This window comes from Ctenopharyngodon idella, chromosome 16 (genome assembly GCF_019924925.1).
Source record: "Ctenopharyngodon idella isolate HZGC_01 chromosome 16, HZGC01, whole genome shotgun sequence".
NCBI lineage: Eukaryota > Metazoa > Chordata > Actinopteri > Cypriniformes > Xenocyprididae > Ctenopharyngodon > Ctenopharyngodon idella.
In genome coordinates, this window is record NC_067235.1 from 14,040,060 (window position 1) to 14,061,999 (window position 21,940).

General features: G+C 36.4%; 1 protein-coding gene across 1 annotated transcript; it reads right to left on the reverse strand.

The window, feature by feature from the left end:
• Nucleotides 1–18: 18 nt before the first annotated feature.
• Nucleotides 19–21,904, reverse strand: mtbp (MDM2 binding protein). Its single transcript, XM_051866492.1, has 22 exons — nt 21,695–21,904; nt 21,516–21,596; nt 21,349–21,422; nt 20,389–20,531; nt 20,130–20,188; nt 19,810–19,951; nt 19,567–19,681; nt 18,183–18,305; nt 14,867–14,961; nt 13,905–13,971; nt 13,592–13,709; nt 13,226–13,396; nt 8,806–8,919; nt 8,198–8,368; nt 6,809–6,896; nt 6,446–6,604; nt 5,890–5,985; nt 5,529–5,780; nt 3,195–3,390; nt 1,492–1,605; nt 383–448; nt 19–293 (listed from the first exon to the last, which is right to left on the reverse strand). Exons 1-22 carry the CDS (start codon nt 21,756–21,758, stop codon nt 255–257), a joined length of 2,547 nt encoding a protein of 848 aa, XP_051722452.1. The 5' UTR covers nt 21,759–21,904; the 3' UTR covers nt 19–254.
• Nucleotides 21,905–21,940: the final 36 nt, after the last annotated feature.

Below are 21,940 nucleotides of genomic sequence, written 5' to 3' on the forward strand. Positions count from 1 at the left end.
TTTCTAGTGAAAACCATATAAAACCAAATAAAACATTTTTAATACATTAAAATCTATGATTATCACAAATACATAAAAAACAAACAATTATGTACATGCCTGTCTGGAACAGTTCCATGATTAATGCTGTGAGAAGTTCTGTAGTATTAGCTCTTTTCTACAAGCTTTTTCTATTTATTTTGTAGCATCATGTTGTTCTTATGACGTCCTACTGCAGGTTTACCTTCAACGATTCAGACTGAAAATGATTCTGTTCATCTTTTAGAAGATTTCTCCACAACCCAATCAATCACCTGTGGATGAGAATGAGAATATCTTAAATCAAATCACTCAAAATAAAACATAGTTGTAAATTTTCATGTCCAACAACTGTGTGCTTTACCTGTTTGACATTGTTACTGGCTGCTTTCTTCATTTCCTCATGAAGGCCCCGTGAGGTTTTCAGATCCTGTTGCAAAACAAACACAGGTTGCTGAGGCGTAACGGCTTAATGAAAAACATTGTGCAAGCTAAGCTATGCTAATGATCTATTACATTTATGCATACTTGCATTCAAATGTTTGGAGTCGGTAAGATTTTTTTTAAAAGAAAACAATACTTTCATTCAAGGATGCATTAAACTGATCAAAAGTGACATTAAAGACATTTACATGGTTACAAAAATGTTCTATTTAATATAAATGCTGTTCTTTCTATTCATCGTATAATCCTGAACAAACACGTAGCAAGGTTTCCACAAAAATATTAAGAACAACCTATTTTAACATTGATAATAACAAGTGTTTTTAATGTCTTACCAAATTAGGATATTAGAATGATTTCTGAAGGATCATGTGACACTGAAGACTGGAGTAATGATGCTGAAAATTCAGTTTTGCCATCACAGAAATAAATACATTCTAAAATGTATTATATAAATAAATATAGGAAACAGGTATTCACAGAAAGCTCCCTCCTCATTCTACATTTACTGAAACAAAACATCAAAAATTGATTGTTTAAAAATCGTTGATTATAACATCACAACCATGAACGCATATAACCACTCATGTTTATACAGTAGATCAATGTCTATTCAGTATCCAGCGATTAGTCGTGCGCTGATGAACAACACGAAGAACTATGCTGGTAAGTGAAGGTTAGCCTATCATAACAAAGGTCATTTTTATTGTGAGGTCTTAAAGGTACAGTAGCAAAGCCAGCCTGTATAAATTAATAGATTTTGGTGCATGAAAAAACCTTGAATAACTTCAGGGAGTAATAATAAAGTGCTATAAAACAGTCTTTTTTTTTTCCCCTCACCAAATGCTTTAGGAACAAAGCAAATTTAAACAAGTTTCTTGAACTAAGTTTTTGCTCCCCTGTCATGGATAAATGATGTAGATAACATCAATCGACAGCGTTTACAAAGCATATTTTGAGAGCTTCAAAGATGTCCTAAAGGCAGGACAGCAGGGTGCGAGGGGAAGAGGCAGAGCGATTCGTACCCACCTTCAGATAAAACTTTGATATGTCAAACAGTCTTTGACTGCAGGCTTCAAAGCACTTGTGCTTGCTGCTGATCCCGTGTTTATTGAGCGTCTTAGCAACCACCTCCCTCAGCATCTGAAGCAGAAACACCGGATGAGAACGATGCACAATAATGTAACTATTGCACTCACAGACCTCAGATACAGCCCTGACATTTGCTGATGAATGTAGTAGTGAATTCACTGAATAAGAAGATTGAAGGTGTTAAAGAGTTTAGTTCACCCAAAAATTTAATTTCTGTCATTAATTACTCACCCTCGTGTCGTTCCAAACCCGTAAGACCTTCGATCATCTTCGGAACACAAGTTAAAGGTATTTTTGATGAAATCCAAGAGTTATTTTTATCCCCCATAGAAAGCAATGCAAGTACCACATTCAAGGTTTAGAAAAGTGATGAGAAAGCGACGAGAATACATTTTGTGCACAAAAAAAAAAAAAAAAAAAAAAAAAACGACTTTATTCAACAATTTCTTCTCTACTGAGTCGCCATTCTGACGTAGAACTTGGAAGTGCTGAACGTAAACAGTGTAAGAGAATGACGGTAGAAAAGAAACTGTTGAATAAAGTCATTATTTTTGTTTTGTTTTTGCGCACAAAAAGTATTCTCGCCGCTTCAATAACATTTTAACAATGTCTTTACTACTTTTCTGGACCTTCAATGTGGTTTATGTTGCTTTCTGGGGGATAAAAAAAAAAAAAAAAAAACTCTTGGATTTCATAAAAAATATCTTAATTTCTGTTCCGAAGATGAAGGTCTTATGGGTTTGGAACGACACGAGGGTGAGTAATTAATGACAGACATTTCATTTTTGGGTGAACTAACCCTTTAAATGGGTTGAGAGCTATTTTGGCTAATCACATGGCTCTCTGAAATACTTGATTCCAGCATTTAGTGGGCAGATATTTTGGTATAATGACCCTTAAACGGCATATTTGACCATTGTCCCTGGCAACCATTTTCCTATATAGCTGTACTAGTTGTATGTCTCTCTCAGCACTTGAATCAATATTTCATGCCCATATATTTATTTGTCAAGTTGTAAAGTTATAAGCAGGATAATACAGTCAGTCAATCATTACTGGAGAATAAAGCTATTTAGGATGATTTCCACTATCAATAAAAGTGTAGTATTCTCAGTTCCATTTAATTTATCATTTATCATTTAGCTATGTTTAAATATTTTCAAGGGATTCTAGAGTTGATACAAGTAAGCTGATTATTAGTTTATTAATGTTTTTAAAATATTTAATTTTAATTATTTATTTACTACTATTTTTTCATTCTATTTTGTCTAAAACTAAAATAAAACACTAAGAACTAAAATCAATTGTTTTTAAATGTTACAAATGAATTTAGGCATCACAACTTTATAATGTACAGTATGAAAAAGTGGATATTCATTTGGAGATTTGCTAAAAATGACATTTAATAGTGTAATTCTTTCTTATCTTTCTTTTAAAGATTAATTTTAAGTGAGCATTAGATGACAGCAAAAAGGTAATCCAAATATAAAAATAGGGAAAATAAAACTAATGATCTAATCTCACATGATAAACAAAATTGTACCAATATATAGTGCATCCCTAATGTATTACTAACCCAGACATTTCCCCAAATATCTGCAGAAAATGTATGAATTCTCTTTGGTCTGGTTATCACTTACCCTGTTGTGTTTCTGGGAGCGGGACTCGGTCTGGGTCTGGGTGGGTTTTTGACTGGGTGAGGGGTCGGCAACAGAAGCAGAGCGTCTGGCCAGACCTGAGCTGGAGCGGGAGTGGGCCGCATGCTGCCGTAGAGCCCCCACTGCAGGGTGAGTGCCACCTGCGCCCAGAGATTCAGAGCTCTCCGATTTACAAAACCTGAGAGTGGCAGAAAGGGATTTTAATGGGGATGAGGTGGATGGTGTAAGATATTGCTTCTCTGAGATCATCAATCCCTCAATCTCACTTTGTTGTTCACATCAAAACTCTAATCAAAATGACTTGATGTGATGGTCTACTTAAGCACTGGAGCACCCACTTCTACCTCTTTTTCTTCTGGAGATCTCAGCTCTAGCGCTCTCATTCTAAAGCCCATTTAATAAGAAACTGCTCAGTTCCAGGAGCATCAGCCTTAAACATAAATTTCCAGGCTCATGCTTTTAGTTCCTGATGATGTGACACTGCTGTGGTAATTTCAGAGCGGAGCAAAGTCTGAGATGATGATAGGCCTTAAAATTAATGTGGCCCCTGGAGTTCTGCAGTGGGCCAGCTTAAAAAAAAAAAGTCAATAAACTCAAGTCCTGACAACACATCATCTAATGCACGCTGGGCTTCTGCGGCGACAAAGGCGGCCAAACATTAGACATTTGATCACTGCCATATTTGAAACACATTTAGAGAGGGTCTATGTGATTTCAACTAAACATGCTGGAAAGGATGAGACTTTGACATTCATTGCAGCACTACTCAGTAATTTTCATTCATTGCTCATTTCACTCTTTGACAAAGCCATCAAGCACAGATCTATATTCAATTTCGGTGTGAGTGACGTATGGTGCATTCAAATGCATGTAAAGTAGTGGGACGGAGGAGCAGAGCAAGGCAATGATGAGCAGGCAGAACTAGAATGAGCCACACAGGAGAATCAATGAACTAACGGCTTGAGAAAATTAGAGTACCTAGAGAAACATTAGTTTGACTGTCTAATTGAGTGGCTCACTGGTGAGAAGTGGTGCGTAACGATGGGTCGACTTATGTAAAGACTGACAAATAGAATATCAATAAAACAGACTGTCCTTGAAACACCCTTATCGTTTCTGATGCAGGATATCTCATGATTAATAACATATACATATACATTATATATATATATTATATACACACACTTAACTCTATTATTACTTTATTTTAATCTAAATATATTTTAATTAAAATATAAACTTTTAATTAACAAAATATGAAATATAAGAATTATAATCCTATAAAAGAACAAAGCTATGACTGTCAATAAAATAAAATATAATATTTAAAATAACAATAGTAATAATAATCATAATAATATTTAAAAATGTAAATTGTGAATAATAGTATCATTCTGCTTTCTAAAGACTGATCAGAAATCATGAGAAGAATATTATTTTATTATTACTTTTTGTTTGTTTGTTTTACATTTTTACACTTTAGTTCTTTTAATTTGTCCATAGACCCCCTAGAACTATAGGGATAGAACTGTTGCATATTTCCAGATAAATAGATTTTGATGCACAAATAAATGTAAAGACAATCACAAAAATTAAACAAATTCACAAATAATTAATTAAATAAAAAAATTGTCATCATTTACTCACCCTCATGAGGTTCCAAACCCCTAAGACTTGCGTTCATCTTTGAAACGCACATGAATATATTTTAATGAAATCTAAGAGATTTCTGTCCCTTCATTGACAGTAAACATAATAACATAAACAGAAGCTCAAATGTACTTGATTGATGCGTAAGAACAAACCTCATCGGTTCTTGCAGAAGCTCAAACGTGCTGTGTAACACATGAGAACGTACCTCAATGGTTCTTGTACTTCAAGCGAACATGCTTGAGCTTCCGTTTACCATAATGATGTGTGCATTGATGGATGTTTATATGTGAATAGAAGCATAAATTAAATCTGTTCATCATATAAAGTGATCGTGTCTGTTCAGAAAAATTGGACTAAACCATTCGATTCATATGGATTAATTTTTACGATCACTTTATGAACCTTTTGAAGTGTCCAAGTGGTATTTGTCGGGACAGAAATATCTCATTTCATTAAAATATCTTCATTTGTGTTTCAAAGATGAACGAAAGTCTAACAGGTTTGGAACGACATGAGGGTGAGTAAATGATGACAATTTTCATTTTTGGGCAAACTAACCCTTTAATGCATCTAATTTAAAAATGAAATGTTACCTGATGCAAAAAAATATATAAAAAGGCACGAGATGACCCTTCATCATTAGTATGCATACGGTGTTATCACCTCTTGTGTTGCTGGAGGTCTATTTCGCGGGAGCGGCGTTTGAGGCGGGGTGGCTCACTGTGCAGAGCTTCACCGTCGGGCACACTGCCCGGTTCAGACAGCACAGCTGGGGAGGGTGCAGGGCTGAGGGTGAACGGCACAGGGCAGGGCTCCTTACAGCATGTACTCTGGGTCTCATATCTTATTAGACGAGACTGCAGCTTCACAAAGCCACGGTCTCGCTCAAGAGCCTTACACTCATCCAGACAGAACCTGAAACACAACCAGAGAATACTTGAGAAGATGGAGGAGGAAATGGGGAGGATAGACTTTATAATGGATTGGTTTTTATGTAGACACGCACACACATATGCACACTTACTCTATTCCGTGGTAGTGGGATCTGGCGGCCTTTGAGAACGTGAGCTCGGTCACCTTCCTGGGTGTGAGGTCAGGAGACAACTGAAATGCATGCTCACTACACAAACAACAAAAACACAAACCACATTCAGAGACACTGAGTTCAGGAATTTAAATACATAGGCACATTTCTAGAGATAGTGTAGTAGAGGGCAAGTAATGTGGGACATTTTGGAACTTGAAAGACCATTCATTTTTAATATATGGAAAGGGGTGGACAGAATATTCTTTAAAAATTTCACGTACTGTGTTCCACAGAAGAAAGTCATGGGTTTGAACCAGCGTGAGGTTGAGTAAATAAAATATTTTCATTTTTGGGTGAGCTATCCCTTTAAGACCAGTGCAAGCAGAAAATAAAGATGCAAAGTTTTAAAACTTGAATGATGTTTTAAAACTTTCTACCATGTACACACATGGCTCCCTGCTTGATTTGAGGTACTCAAATTGCAGATTTTAATAAGCTAGGGAAAAAAAAGTCATTAAGAGACATCATGTCAGACACTGTGTGTATGACCAACCCTCTAAGCACTGGCAGCGGCTGTAGTTCTCCGCTAGGCAGTCCATCAGGGGTGAAGTGTTTGAGCAGCTCTCTGGCATCCAGCAGTGTAGAACTACCCCTCTGGCTATCTTTAGGCCCCATCAGACTCTCAGAGGAACCACTGCTGAACAGTCTGCACCTGTGGATGACACTGAAATTTATTCATCCAGCCAACCAACCATAAACTTACTTTTCCAAACACTGAACAAGTACACAAGCTCACAAATACACACAAATACACACATTTCCACATCTGATACATTGTTTTGAGATTCAATAAACCCTCAACAAAGACAATAAGCCAGAGTTTTCATATAAGGTGATATGGTACAAGACGGTTTACCTGGACCTTTGTCGGACTCTCTGTATGTTCTCGTAGTTTTGTAGGACGCTCCTCTCTGGCCATTCTGTGTGAGAAGAATGTTTCACACCTTTGGAAGAACATGTAATGGTTAAAAAGAGCAACAGGTGGAGTAAGTTAATCTTAATAAGAGCACTATGTTAAACCAAGTATGCAAAATATATTCGCTTTTACGCAAATAATATTAGGGCCTCCTATATCTTTTGAAATTAAAGGCACAAAGCTGTCTCTAATTAAACTCTCTGATATTTTGCTGCATGTTTACCTGTCATTGGTTTTTGGGTTACATGTGCAGTCACATTAACAAAAATCACAGGCAAAAAAAGGTCCATTGTCTATTGTCAATAGTGTAGAGCAGGGTTCCTCAAATTCAGCCCTGGAGGGCCACTGCCCTGCAGAGTTTAGTTAAAAACCTGATCAAACTCACCTACATGTAACTATGTAAACCTCGATTAGCTTATTCAGGTGTCTTTGATTAGTGCTGGAGCTAAACTCTGCAGGGCAGTAGCCCTCCTGGGCCAGATTTGAGGAACCCTGATGTAGAGAGGTATATGAAGCACAGCTCACACAGAATTCTCAAACCAAGCAGCACAGGCAAATATTTCGCCCTCACGTGGAATTCCCAATAACATGGATTCAGATTGAGATTACTGGATTTCACATTTCAGAACAAATGTGTCGCACCTTAGTCAGTCAAACTTCTTTCTTACAATTTAAAAAAAAAAAGGCATTTTTTTCCAGTTCAGCCTGTAGCATGTTAATCTACAGTTTTTTTGTTTTTTTATTATTATTAAATAATGTAGTCAATGATAATTTCAGAATGCTTAACTGTTAATTTTTGAACAATGAACGATTTTTTGGCTTGCCGCTTTATGTACAATACAAAATCTTGGAAATGAACCAAAATCTGTCAAGAAGCACTGTAATATTATACATTGTATCAATTATTGATCGTAATATAACAATTTTAGCCATCATTATCCATTAAAATTATTATAAATGATGAAATAAAGTAAACTGCTCTGTATTAAAGAAGTATTTAGCTTTAAAATGAAAGCTAGATATTTTACTTTATAACTTGTTAAATATGGATATTTTTCTTACACAAATGCATCGCTTCACTTCAGAAGGCCTTTATTAGCCATGTGGAGTATGTTTATAATGGATGGATGCACTTTCTTGAGCTTCATACTCGTTGGTCCAGTTCACTGGCATTATAGAGCTTTGATGAATCAGGATATTTATTAATATAACTCAGATTGTGTTCGTCAGAAAGAAGAAAGTCATATACACCTAGGATGGATTGAGGGTGAGTAAATATTGGGGTAATTTTCATTTTAAAGTGAACTAATCCTTTAAAGTACCCCTCACCGCTTCTGTTAGAAGATGAAGTTTGGTTCTCCTTCTCCAGGCACATGTGATCAGTGGCTCTAGGCAGTGTGGCGTCGTGCATCTGAAGGTACTGCTCTCTGGCCAGACTCAGCAAAGCCTTCAATTCATTTACAGGAAAGGCGGCAGGCTTCTGGACCTCCACTCGTCGCCCTAGCCACAGATGAGATCCATCCATCATTAAATGTCTCTCATTAAATTGTCCCATAGATATACATACAATGTACTCTGTATGCAGGGTCTACAGAGAAAAGGAGTTAGATATTTGATACAGCCTTTGAAACTGACCTGAATTTATTGGCTACAAGCCTAATAACAGTGCTCGGGCATACCACAATTATTCTATCAATCACACAGTCGATCATGCATCAAAAACCTCTGTTAACACAGCAGGTGTTGAGATGCTGACAAAGGCTCTATTGTTTACTTCTCCAAAGAGATCCTAATTTTCAGAAAGCGCTCAGGTGAGATTGAGAATGTGTGACCAGAGGAATATGATTAGCTATGTGCTGCTCTGGGGTGACTGAAGAACAGCGTGTGAATACTTAGAGGTCCTGGTGAAAGATTTCCGTTGCCTGGGAAACACTTACGGCAGCATTCCTTGAGGACCAGGGTCTGCACCTTGGCCAGCTTTCTCTCCCTCTGCAAGAACTGCTCTCCACGGAGATATGGCAGGGACCGCAGCCAGTCAGCAGTGCTGCTCCCTGTGGAGAAAGAAGAGGGAATAAGAGTCTGAGAATCCAGAAGATTGAGTCGAGAGAGGTGTTAACCATGTCTAAAGCAAAGAACTGGGCGAAAAACTTTTCCAAAATGTCCAATCTAATGTTTCTCACATTAGATTTAGCACTGAAATGTAGTTATTCTTTCTTACAGGATTTGTTCTGGTTACATTAATACTCTTACATGTCTACTACTTAGAAGAGCCATTATCTATTTTCACTTTTAACACTTAAGCATGAGCTACAATTGAAGTACGTCATGCTAATCTTTAAAACCACAAACAGTTTCATAACCATAAAAGCTCCTAGTAACAAGCATTTGCATGTCCACACTGGATACTAAACTGCTGCAAGGCCTGACACAATCACAGCTAATCAAAAGACATTTGATGTTTTGACCCAGTAGAACTTAAGCATATAAAACAATCATAACTTAATTTTCAACTAAAACAACATTGTATTTGATTAATAATGTCTTAGCAACACGTGAATGTGCAAATATTTAGGGGTTTTTAAAGTTACTGTGTTATTACCATGCTATTACTACATTAACCACCATTTTTAACCATTCTATAGCGTAACGTCATTTATAAATAACACAGAAATAATTGCATTTAAAATACAATAATAATATTCAACCAAAAAAATTACAGTTTAGTATTATCATATGACATCCCCTTCAACCAATAAAATTAATCTATTAGCCATGTGCTTGATATTTTTGGCAACAAGCAAATGAAGGAGACATGAGCACGATAGGTCACATGCTGTCAAGGGTCCATTGTGAGTTCGTTTTAGACTAGGAAATATAACATATAAATTCAATTAAATATATATATATATATATATATATATATATATATATATATATATATATATATATATATATATATATATACACATATATATATACACACACACACACACACATTTGTATATTTATACACACGTGTGGTGTATGTACACTTAAATGTGTTTTCTAAAGTTTTTGGTTAATTTTAATGCACATTTTGTAGAATCAATAACTTCCAGACCCCCCAAAAAATCTAAATGACATAAATGAAGTCCTTTTAGGGGATACACATTTTCTATGTAGCTGCACTACTGTTCAGTCCTGGCAGCCAGTGTAATAGCCTTTTGCCTGTGTTTTAGGTTAATGTTAGTAAGTTTTATAGAAGACAGAGAGAAAAAGCTGTACCTTCTCCAGAAAATATTGATGATAGTGACAGCAGTGCATCAGAAAATAAGGTCACGGTAAGAAAGGAAAATGTTGAAGATCAAGGAGGATAGAAGCGTCATGACCGCACCAGGCCTCAAGCTTGAGGGGGCCCTGCAGTGAACGGACTGAGGGGGGGCCCCTGCTTCCGCTACCTCGCACTGGGCCCGACCCTGAAGCAGTGATAGTGATGGCAGAGATGAAGAATATATACTATATTGCCAAAAGTATTGGGACACCCCTCCAAATCATTGAATTCAGGCATTCCAATCACTTCCATGGCCACAGGTGTATAAAATCAAGCACCTAGGCAAGCAGACTGCTTCTACAAACATTTGTGAAAGAATGGGTCGCTCTCAGGAGGTCAGTGAATTCAAACGTGGTACCGTGATAGGTTGCCACCTGTGCAATAAGTCCATTCATGAAATTTCCTCACTACTAAATATTCCACAGTCAACCGTTAGTGGTATCATAACAAAGTGGAAGCAATTGGGAACAACAGCAACTCAGCCATGAAGTGGTAGGCCACGTAAAATTACAAAGCGGGGTCAGCACATGCTGAGGCGCACAGTGTGCAGAAGTCGCCAACTTTCTGCAGAGTCAATAGCTACAGACCTCCTTCATGTGGCCTTCAGATTAGCTCAAGAACAGTGCGTAGAGAGCTTCAAGGAATGGGTTTCCATGGCCGAGCAGCTGCATCCAAGCCTTACGTCACCAAGTGCAATGCAAAGCGTCAGATGCAGTGGTGTAAAGCATGCCACCACTGGACTCTAGAGCAGTGGAGACGTGTTCTCTGGAGTGACAAATCACGCTTCTCTGTCTGGCAATCCAATGGACGAGTCTGACTTCAACCAGAAGTCAGGAAAGATGCCACTGCCTATTGGCCTCACTACACTGGCAAGCAAATACTCCTCCAAAAATGATGACTAAACAGGTCAAAATTGAGTTCCATGTGGAAAGTGTAGGTCACACTGCAAAAGAACAGTATTGTTGATTTTCACTTTTGCTACAATCATTGATTTGAAATTCTATGAAAAAAAAAAAAAAAAAAAAAAACAATGTTAAAGTTTTTTTTAATGCTTTCTGAAACACTAAGACATGGTTTCACTACTTTCCAGCCAGTAAAATTGCGAGTTCCAAATGAAATATAGTAGCACAATATGAAATGGAGTGTAAAAAATGCTTTTAAATGTTTTTTTTTTTTTTGAAACACAAAGACATTTTTACTACTTTTCAAATAGTGAAAATTCATTTTAATGTGTGAAGTTCCAGACAATTTGGCAAAAATAGGATAAAGTCAGTTATAAATGACAAAACCCTAAAAAAAGGTCAAAGGTCAGATTTTGAAAAATTATTTTGGAAAATTATTTTAGTCTTAAATATGTGTAAAACAATGTAATTTATTTTTTGATTTCATAATTTGTCCCATTGAGGGTTAAATAAAAATTGATGCATCAAGAAATGTTATTTGAATATATAATTTTATGAAACTTTAAAAAAAAAAAAAAAAATAAGAATTACCAGTATAAACTCTTCAATTGATTTAATAGCTTTGACTTTGTATAATGGCTATGCATTAGAGGATTACACATATAGCTCTGAATTTAATCACTTTTTTTCCAGAATTAAAAGCAAAATTTAAACAGAAATGTAAAAAAAAAAAAAAAAAATGCTCAAACAAGATTTATGAACATTATATTTTTTTCTGCATTTTGTTTTGCTTAACCTGTTAACTGACAGTCCCACTTTTTAAGTATAGACCTGAAAATTACATTTCCAACTTAAAATCCTAACCAGGAAGGGACAGAGGCTACAAATTATGTATTATCTCATTTTTTAAACACAATTTGTAAAGTGGTAAATTGTTGGTTAAATAACACTTATTTGCACTATAACACGTTATTGGTGTTCTAAGTATTGACCCCCCAAATGGCAAGCTGCTTATAGAAACCACCCAGGTACCAGGCACCTATATTCAGAATCTATTCAGAGAGAGCACACATATTTCTAGAGTGCTCATCACAATGCACTTTCTCAAAAAAGTTTTTCAAACATTTCTGTCCATTGTTTGGACAAACAAAGTAATCCCAATGCTGAACTGTTGGGTGTTGGGCATAACAAACAACCACTCGCCCAAGGTCTGTGGTCTTTAGTTATCAAGCCTTGCTGAATTATGGATCTGGCACAACTTTCTGAGCTCCACAGGAGGCTTTGAGCAAACCCACGCATTCTCTGATCTCAAGAGCAATAATTTACCCCAACAAAGGTCTCCAGCAGTGGGCTTAAATACAGCCATTCTCACTTTACAAAGAGCTATTAAGAATAGTAGTGAACCACAAACCACCTGATTACACGAGTTACAAATAGATGTTAATCAATGTGAAGACACAAAAGTGCAAGAATGATACTTCACATAAAATGCCAAGAGAGTTCAAATTTCAGTATACTGCAAAATGGAAAGTGGGAAAAAGGGAAAAATATCTTTTAGGAGAAAGGCATACCAAAAATGTCCTACATCCTTATCATATTCCAGAGATTGTTTAATTGGAAATTTGTCCAGGACTAAATGTCCTCGTTTGCTCTATCAAAAAAATATGGAATAAAAGTGTTTAACTTGATAAGGTCTGAAGGCTTGTTTTTGACAGGAACACAGTGATTTGTTTTGTGTTTATATGGAAAACAAGACTACAAGTCTGTGGCTGTGTTCTTTCCAATCCAGTGTTTTTAACAATCATATTAATGAGGAAAATGTAATGTGTTCTATATTTATGAACTGTGCAGTTCTGGTCTTAGTGGAGTATATTGCCTCCTCTGTGTCATCTTGGTGACATCCAGGTGGTCTCAGCTGCTGCTGTAATAGATGAGACCGTTGTATGGTTTAATCTGACTCTAATAAATGCGGTTCTTGAACGCCATGGGGCCCAACTTACTTTAGTAGAACCGTATTAGTCCTCTCAATCCAACAATACACATTGATTTATAACTATGCTCAAATATTCAGCTCTAGGCATACTGTTGCATTTGTGCATATTAATGCTGACATCGGCATTGCATTTAAATGATTGGTGATCATACCTGAGGAAGGCGGAACTTTTTCCCTGATGAGGGCATTAATAGTTGCCAGGGCAGCGGCTCCATTGATCTGATTGGCCGTGTGTATCATTCGTGCTGTGCAGCCTCCAGACTCCGCCCCCTGCACCAAGAAGAGGTAGTGGCCTCTCTCACCTTTTACCTCCACATCAGGCACTGGAAGGATGAAGAGTTAATAGCACAATAGCAAATACACATGAATAAAAGTAGGCAACTGCAGCGTATAAATGTCAGCATATAATTTAACAACGTGTGATGTGAGCGCAGGGCGGCACATTCACATGTGCATGGGACAATTATACATACTAAGAGCCTTCAGAACAGGCTGTTTTTATTAAACACTGCTCCTACCAGGTAAGTCCTTGGGACGTTTGGACATGAAGTCTCTCCATTTACAGGAGCTGAGCTGGGAGGCTGCTGGGAAAGTCTCAGTGCTTATCACGCAGGACAGAGAAAACAAAGCTCCCACCTGCAACAGGAAACACTTCTTGTCATTGTCGCCCCAGTGTTCCAGCTATGGGAAATACGTTGTTGGTTGCAAGTTATCAATATCCAACAATCAGTCTCAGAGGACTTTGACAGCTTTGGCTACATCTCAGTTGGGGAGATTAAATATCGGGCCTGAAGATAATAATTGGTGATAATAGTGTAGGAGATGACCTACCTCTCCACGCAATGTGGATAGCTGGTCCAAGAGTAGCTTAGCTTTGACAGATTTGGAAGCCAATCCACTGTAGAAGCGCGTCAAGGTGTGAAACAATACACAGAGGAAAATGACAGAGCAGTTTGCAGTATAAACAGTCATGAGAAACATGCCATCTCAACAATTATTAGCTCTGAGTGCAGAGTTCACTGCGTGACATCGACAGAAACTTGGTAGAGTTAGTAAATGGTTAATTTCTTTTTATCAATGTTGAAAATGACTGTTCTGCCTAATATTTTTGTGGAAACCACGATGCATTTTTTTCAGGACTCTTTCATTGAAAGTTGATCAACAATTACTTGAAATAGAAAACTTTTGCAACATTATGCATGTCTTTACTTTCACTTTTGATCAAATGCATCTTTTCTGAATAAATGATATATTATTTAAGTATACTAACTCCTAACGTTTGAACAAGTTTCTATATTCTGAAGTCGCTTTGGATAAAAGCGTTTGACAAATGCATAAATGTGAAATAGATTATTACGCATCATTAATTTAAGGCTTTCTGAATATTAACCAAATTCTTACAAATATATAATAAATCATGCAGTACCATATACAGGCACCACCTCTTTTAAAAAAAAAAAAAAAAAAAAGAAGCAAATTTATGTCCTTTTTTGATAAATTATTTGAGAAACAAATTATATTCATTCTGACTAGTCCGTTTACAAATGAGAAGACTTTAGGACTTTTCTGGCATCCTTACAGTAATTTGAATTAACTTTTGCAGAGGCAAATAATTACGCATCTGAAAAAAAATATTCAAATTATATATATATTTTTTTATGCCTCGTGTGCATTTAGTGTTATGTGCATTGGTGGAGATACTTTTTTTGCATCCGCTAACAAACTGCACCGTTTATGGATCAAATGCACTAAAATGGACACTTTTGGAGCCTTTTGTCTTTTAGGAAAGATACAGTTCAAACTCTGTGCTGGAATGGAGGAGAATCGGGAGATCTGTGACTCTGACCAGCTGAATCAGTTCCAACAAAGGCTGGTAACACTGAAATACCTGAAACAAAAACAAAAAAAACAGCAACTGCAACTAGAGTCGTAAAATATTTATGTTCAGAGAGAAATTAACATTTTGTAGAGCCACAGTTTAAAAAAATAAATAAATAAAATTATACACTGGGATGTGTTAGTGACTGTCAGGTCAGTAATGCATTATTCAAAACAAGGGAAAAGCAGAAATGAAGAGAAACACACACACACACACACACACACACACACACACACACAAATAGATGACCAAGCAGTTTCAACCAAGCAAAAGGTTGTGGTGACCAACAGATTAAAGTGTTACTGGCTGTGACAGCAGCTGGTAAATGAGAAGAAACAAAAACGTCTCTTTACGGTTTATTTGCCATTAGGAAAGTAACAGTTAAAGCTGTTTTGGGGCCGCTGGGTGCTTGTGCCCCTGAGTGTTGAAACAAAATCAGCTTTGTGCTCAGGCAGGACTAAACCAGAGCTTTTGAGCTGGAAAATGAGAGGCTGAGAGGGAGTTGGCAACGTTTCTAACTCTTTATCAGCTCTTTCAGCTTCTATACAAGAGAAGCCGCGTAAAGAAAGGGGAAGTCAATCTGAAGAGATCTGCTCCATTATTCAGTAGTTCTGGGCCCACAGTAAAGATGAGTACGATGCAACATGGTGAAATTAGTTCAAAGCTACATTAGTAGTCTTTAAAATACTGTTCCAAATCCCTTAAAGTGATGAGATGGAAAAGGAAGATGATGATAACATCATGTTAACAATTATGAGCAAGTTAAAAAAGGTCTACCATGGTAGATATATTTGCAATGGGCAGGGCTGCTTTACGTTACATGTGGGAGCGATAAAGAAACATTATGCATATGAATATATAAAATATACAAAACAAAATGTGCCCCAAAGAACTTGTTAAACCAAAACATTTAGTTTTTTTATGACATCCAAGCAGCATCACAACTCACTGTATTAATAGCAAATTCAACTGGCTATTTTATAATGGATTTGAATTTGGATCACAATCCATTTTATAATATTAATTTTAATGCTGACTTAAAATCGTTTTGGTCAGCAAAAAAATGAAGAGTTAAATGAGTTAAAGTACATAATTTGTTACGTATTTAATTCACTAGATTATCCAAAAACTTGCCATTACAACATCATGTAAAATATTAACAAATTTTGTTGAATTTACAGAAAAACAAACAAACAAACAAAAAACTATATTGTAATACAGAAGCACACACTTAAAAAAATAAGTGAATGTCACTTATTTTCAAGCAAACCCACTTTAAGCAAACCAATTTATTTGCAGATACCATTTCTTTGGTTTAATATGCAAAGACAATGAGACATTTTAAAAAGCAACTTGCTGTTACAGTGACGTTGAATTACTGAATTGTGGTCATAACGCCCACCCCTAAGTGGGATCATCTATTTTTTGGTTTCGGTTATAAAAAGGAAGAGGTTTAGAAAGTGTTATTTCCACTCTTCCGATTTACATTACAGTGTTAGTAATTCCTGGAACAGCTCTGAATAAATGTCCAGAGCTGTCACCTCTCATTAGATGTATGATCGCGGTGGCAGATGGGAGGTAATGTCTTACTCACTCTGATACAGAGGAGAAGGGCATTTTCACATTGATTGCGGTGCCAATAACAATAATAAAGCTCATAAGTACTGTGGGCGCAAAAGAAAAAAAAGTTAATGGTACTAATCAGCATAGAGGCAATGAATGTACTGCACGAGCCCTGTGTAAACAGACTGTGGGGTGCAATCGGCTCCGTTGGAGGGGCTGAAGTCCCCACTAATGCCACTGAGATTAATCCAGAGTGGAAAACTCATTACAATTACATTCTACACTCTCACTTTTATGACAGAACGAGAGCGAAAGAGATGCAGAGAGAGAGGGAGAGAGAGCAGGAAACAGCCAATATAAAACTTTAGAGCGCCTCTTTCATAGAGCCACAAATGCACTGGATAATTTCAGTCATCTTGTGAAACAATCTTTAGTAGGACTGATTGGTATTAAATATTAAAAGCTTAATATGAGAGCTCACTCCCATTTGCCCCAGTAAGAAACTCTTATGGGTGTTACGGACTCGAAAAGTCACAAATGTGGTTCACAAACAATGTTTCATTTGTTTCCTACTCCCAAACTTATTTAGTAACTGGACAGGGCTCAACAGTAAGGATTTTTTTTTCTGCTGGTTAAGTTAGGCTAGTACTTCAGAAATGTACAAATATGTAAAAAATGTAAAAAAAAAAAAAAAAAAAAAAAAAAAGTATATTATCAATGAACATAAGATACATAAGAGTCAACTTGTCCAATAGATGTCCAGTGTGCCATTCTTACTTTTTAGCACTGTTTGGTGGGTATAGCAATAATATAATAAAACAAAAACAAAAATTAAAGGATTAGTTCACTTTCAAATGAAAATTAGCCCAAGCTTTACTCACCCTCAAGCCATCCTAGGTGTATATGACTTTCTTCTTTCTGATAAACACAATTGGAAGTATATTATTAAAATATCCTGATGCATCCGAGCTTTATAATGGCAGTGAACAGGGGTCACGAGTATGAGCTGAAGAAAGTGTCTCCATCCACATCCATCCATCATAAACATACTCCACACGGCTCGGGGGGTTAATAAAGGCCTTCTGAAGTGAAGCGATGCGTTTGTGTAAAAAAATATCCATATTTAACAAGTTATGAAGTAAAATATCTAGCTTCTGCCAGACCACCTTCCGTATTCAACTTATGAAAAAAACGGAACTGGCGTCATGTCAGTCAAGCTTTTTCCATAAGTTGACTAGGGAAGGCGTAGGACGTAGTGTAAGCTTTTTGAACTTTAAGAGTTTTACACTTTCTTCGTACATTGAATACGGAAGGCAGTGTGGCGGAAGCTAGATATTTTACTTCATAACTTGTTAAATATGGATATTTTTTTTTACACAAACTCATCGCTTTGCTTCAGAAGGCCTTTATTAACCCCCCGGAGCCGTGTGGAATATGTTTATGATGGATGGATGTGGATAGAGACACATTTTTTTTCAGCTTCATACTCGTTGGACCTGTTCACTGCCATTATAAAGCTCGGATGCGTCAGGATATTTATTAATATAACTCTGATTGTGTTCATCAGAAAGAAGAAAGTCATATGCACCTAGGATGGCTTGAGGGTGAAGCATTCTTGGGTAATTGTAAGAATCCATTTAAATCTGGACTAAAATGAAGCTGCTCACCTCATGCTGTAGTTTATGATCAGTGTGGCATTGTGGGTCTGTGTGAGGATACAGTGCGTCACTCCAGTGATTTCTCCTCTGAGCTCTCAGACAGAAACCCTCAAACTTCAGCTCTGAGACAAACTGAAAATAACAACAAATCAATTTAGAATGAGCTGAAGAGAGATTTACAAGTGTCACTCAGAAGGGTCTATACTTAACAATACTTGTCCTGTTTCTACAACACTAGACAACACAACAACTTTCTTGGAATAGACCAATTTTAGTCTAAGAAAGCGCAGAAACTTCCAAAAACATGAGCTAATGGATATTTCAGTAACACTGACCAGCTCTCTGAGCAGCCAACAGCCACAATCCAAAATGATTGAACTGGAAATCCAAACTCAAATCCCTGAACATGAATGATCTTTGTACAGCATTAGGTTCATTTCCTGTATTAAAGCCTATAATTCACTTCAGGCTGGCCCAGAAGAACCAGAGCCACAGATCTTTACTAGTCCTGATGTCTTTCCTCAACCAGAGCACACACTCTGCTGTATAACAGCTCTCTTCCCGCTTAGACACAAAATTTCCCTGCTCAGAATTTCCCTGAATCGAAATGTTTTCTTTACATATGCCACACTTACTAAGTCTTTCCATCTTTGTCTTTATAGTTTCAGAAATCAGTAGGAGTTTCTGTTCTCTCACAGACTATTTCTTGCAAGTGTTCACCCTCTGCTGGACAGAAAGAGTTTTACAGTTACTCTTTTGTTCTGCTCATAAAAGGTGACCGGTGTATTTTTTATTTTTAATTAAACCACTTTCTTCTATCCCAGGATAATTTTCAAAGTTAATTATGAGAAAGCGATTAGTAGGTAGATTTCTAAATTATAAGCACAGTGATATATATACTATTATAGTATTTATTAATATTTTAAACTGTTAACTACAATGTATGCCTCAAACTCCTAATTACTGCTCATTAATTAGTTAGTAATGTAGATGTTAAGTTTAGGTATTGTGTAGGATTAAGGGATGTAGAATATGGCCTTGCAGAATAAGGTATTAATATGTGTTTTATAAGTACTGATAAACAGCCAATATCCTAGCAACATGCATGCTAATAAGCAACTAGTTAATAGTGAGAATTGGCTAAACTAAAGTATTACTATTTTTTTTTTATATTTCTATTCAGTTAAGATGCCACTTAGAGACTTTGAGAAATGGTAGTACTTTATTAATTACAATGTTTCAAATAAATCCTATAGGATTTTGCAAGCAAGGTCATGTCTGAGACTGTCTTTATGTGGGTTCATGTAGATTTTTTTTTTCTCTAAAAAGGGGGGCCCAGCAGAAAAAGTTTGGGCACCACTGGACTAAGGAGTTGTACTGCAGCATAAAGTACCTTTTTCTCTCTAATATGGAGTCCACCTCTCCAGATCTCCCTCCCATCCACACAGCTGTCAATCACTGATGGAGAACACAGGCGGGCGTCCAGGTACATGGCTGCTTTCTGCCACCTTTACAGTGCAGAAACAAGAGAAACAGAGACATTATACATAAGAAAACTCATACAGAGGACAGGCCTATTCTTTCTAAAATGAAACACGAGTGATGAAGAATATTACTGGAGAGTATTAGATTTTACCCTGCACTGTGTTCAGTGACCATGATCATCTGTGCAGAGTGCCACGCCCTCATGTGCTTCAAAGAGCCAATCACAGGCAACATATCCTTCAACCCCGCCTCCTCGCCCACACATAGCACAATCACATCCAGCAAAGACTTCCCTGCCATCAAGAACACACATTACATCAATACAATAAAACAACAGTGAACATCATGAAACATCATCTAAACAACAGTAACATCATAACAAAAACATTTTGCAAAATAAAATATAGAAACTTTCACTACGATAACTTTATAATGCCTAATAATAAACAATTTGATGTTATAAAACGGTACCTGGATGAGGAAGTTTGTCTGCTAGTTGATGAAGACCTTCAGCAGCCTCTTCAAAGAGTCTACCATGATAGTCAATCATCATTTAAAAAAAAAAAAAAACAGACATAATTAAGGCATTAAGGAAAGTGAATGTAAATAAACAGCTGTCAATGATCAATTCAAGGATGGCATCAAATTATTAGTGAAATATGGTTGATTCTTTGGTCCTATAACATTGTTTGAGATATTATGGGGCGACAGTATCAATCAGAACTCTCACTCTGCATGGGACGGGTTCTCTGTGAGTGTGCCCTGTTCCTCTTGCTCCTGAAGGGCAGCGATGCAGCTGTCTAGAGCAGACGTCTCGGATTCCTCACTGTCACTGCGCTGGGAACACAGTTCCTCCCACTCTGAGCTGCACCACTGGAAATACACAGTAAAGAGTGTGTGCGGATGATCGGATGCACTACACCAGGGGTTTTCAATCTTTTAGATGCCATGGACACCCAAATATGATCATCCTTATGCAAGATATCCCATTCTATATTATGTATTTTCATGTATAAAGACACAATTTGTACTAATTTAAATGGCTATAATAAATATTATTTGGAAAATATTTAATTTCTATCAAGTGCACACTTCAGTACCATACTGTTAGATGTAATATTTATTATTCATTTTAATCATTTTCAATTTTTATAATTTATTTTAAACTAATATTATTGTTTATTTATTCATTTCAGTGCATTTAGTTTAATCTATTTTTTTATTATTTTAGTCTAATTTTATATTGTTTATTTACATCTATTTTTTATTATATGCTTATTTTAATCTATCCGTTTATTTATTTTAATCTTTTTATTATTGTATTTACATATCAATTTATTTACTTATTTTAATCCATTTATTTAATCTTATTTTTAATCAATTTATTTACTTATTTTAATCCATTTATTTAATCTTATATATAAATTGGTTGAGACAAACGTAGATTACAAAGTGATGATGTAGTATAGTGCAAGGGTTTTCAAACTGGAGTCCGGGACCGAGGATTGTTTAAAAAGTGAATATATAAAATAAAATACTGAAATATATATGTATCACTTTTTAAACAATCCTCGGTCCCGGACCCCAGTTTGGTTCCTTTGTAATCTATGTTTGTCTCAACCAATTTATAACACCTGTAATCAATTAATCTAGTGTAGAAGAAGCAAATATGCATAATTATGTTAATTACCTGTGTTGTACCATAACTGGCTTGAATGGCAAAGTACCATCTCTGTGGAGCAGGACTACCACTCAGAGAGCAGGCTAAATAGATTTAAAGAATCACAAAGTCAAACTTCACACTTCAAAACTGGTAGAAAATGGAGTGGCAAATGAGGATATAAATAACAAACTTACCTGGAAATAGAGGAACTCGTGTTAAACTCGAACCAGAAATATTTTTGAGGTTATCAAACACTTTCTTAGTTTCATCAACCCCTACAATAAAATTAATACGCGTCAAAACAACAATAGACAGTCAAAGCTTACGTAGTTCTGATACATGACATTATTTTATCACCAATAAAGCCTCTTACCGTTGAAACAACTATCTCTCTTCGGCTCTAGGTTGATTATAACAACTAGCACGTATCTGTCCATGGCAGTATGCTGCTGTGTTCATGTAAAATAAAGTTAACTTGTTACAGCACGAGACAGACTCCAGTACAAAAACAAATTTACGCGCGTTTACAACCAACACGGACGTTTCAAGATGACGCGCGCGCTACCAAAAAATACAGTCGGTAGGAACAGATTGAAACACGCATATAAATAACAAAACG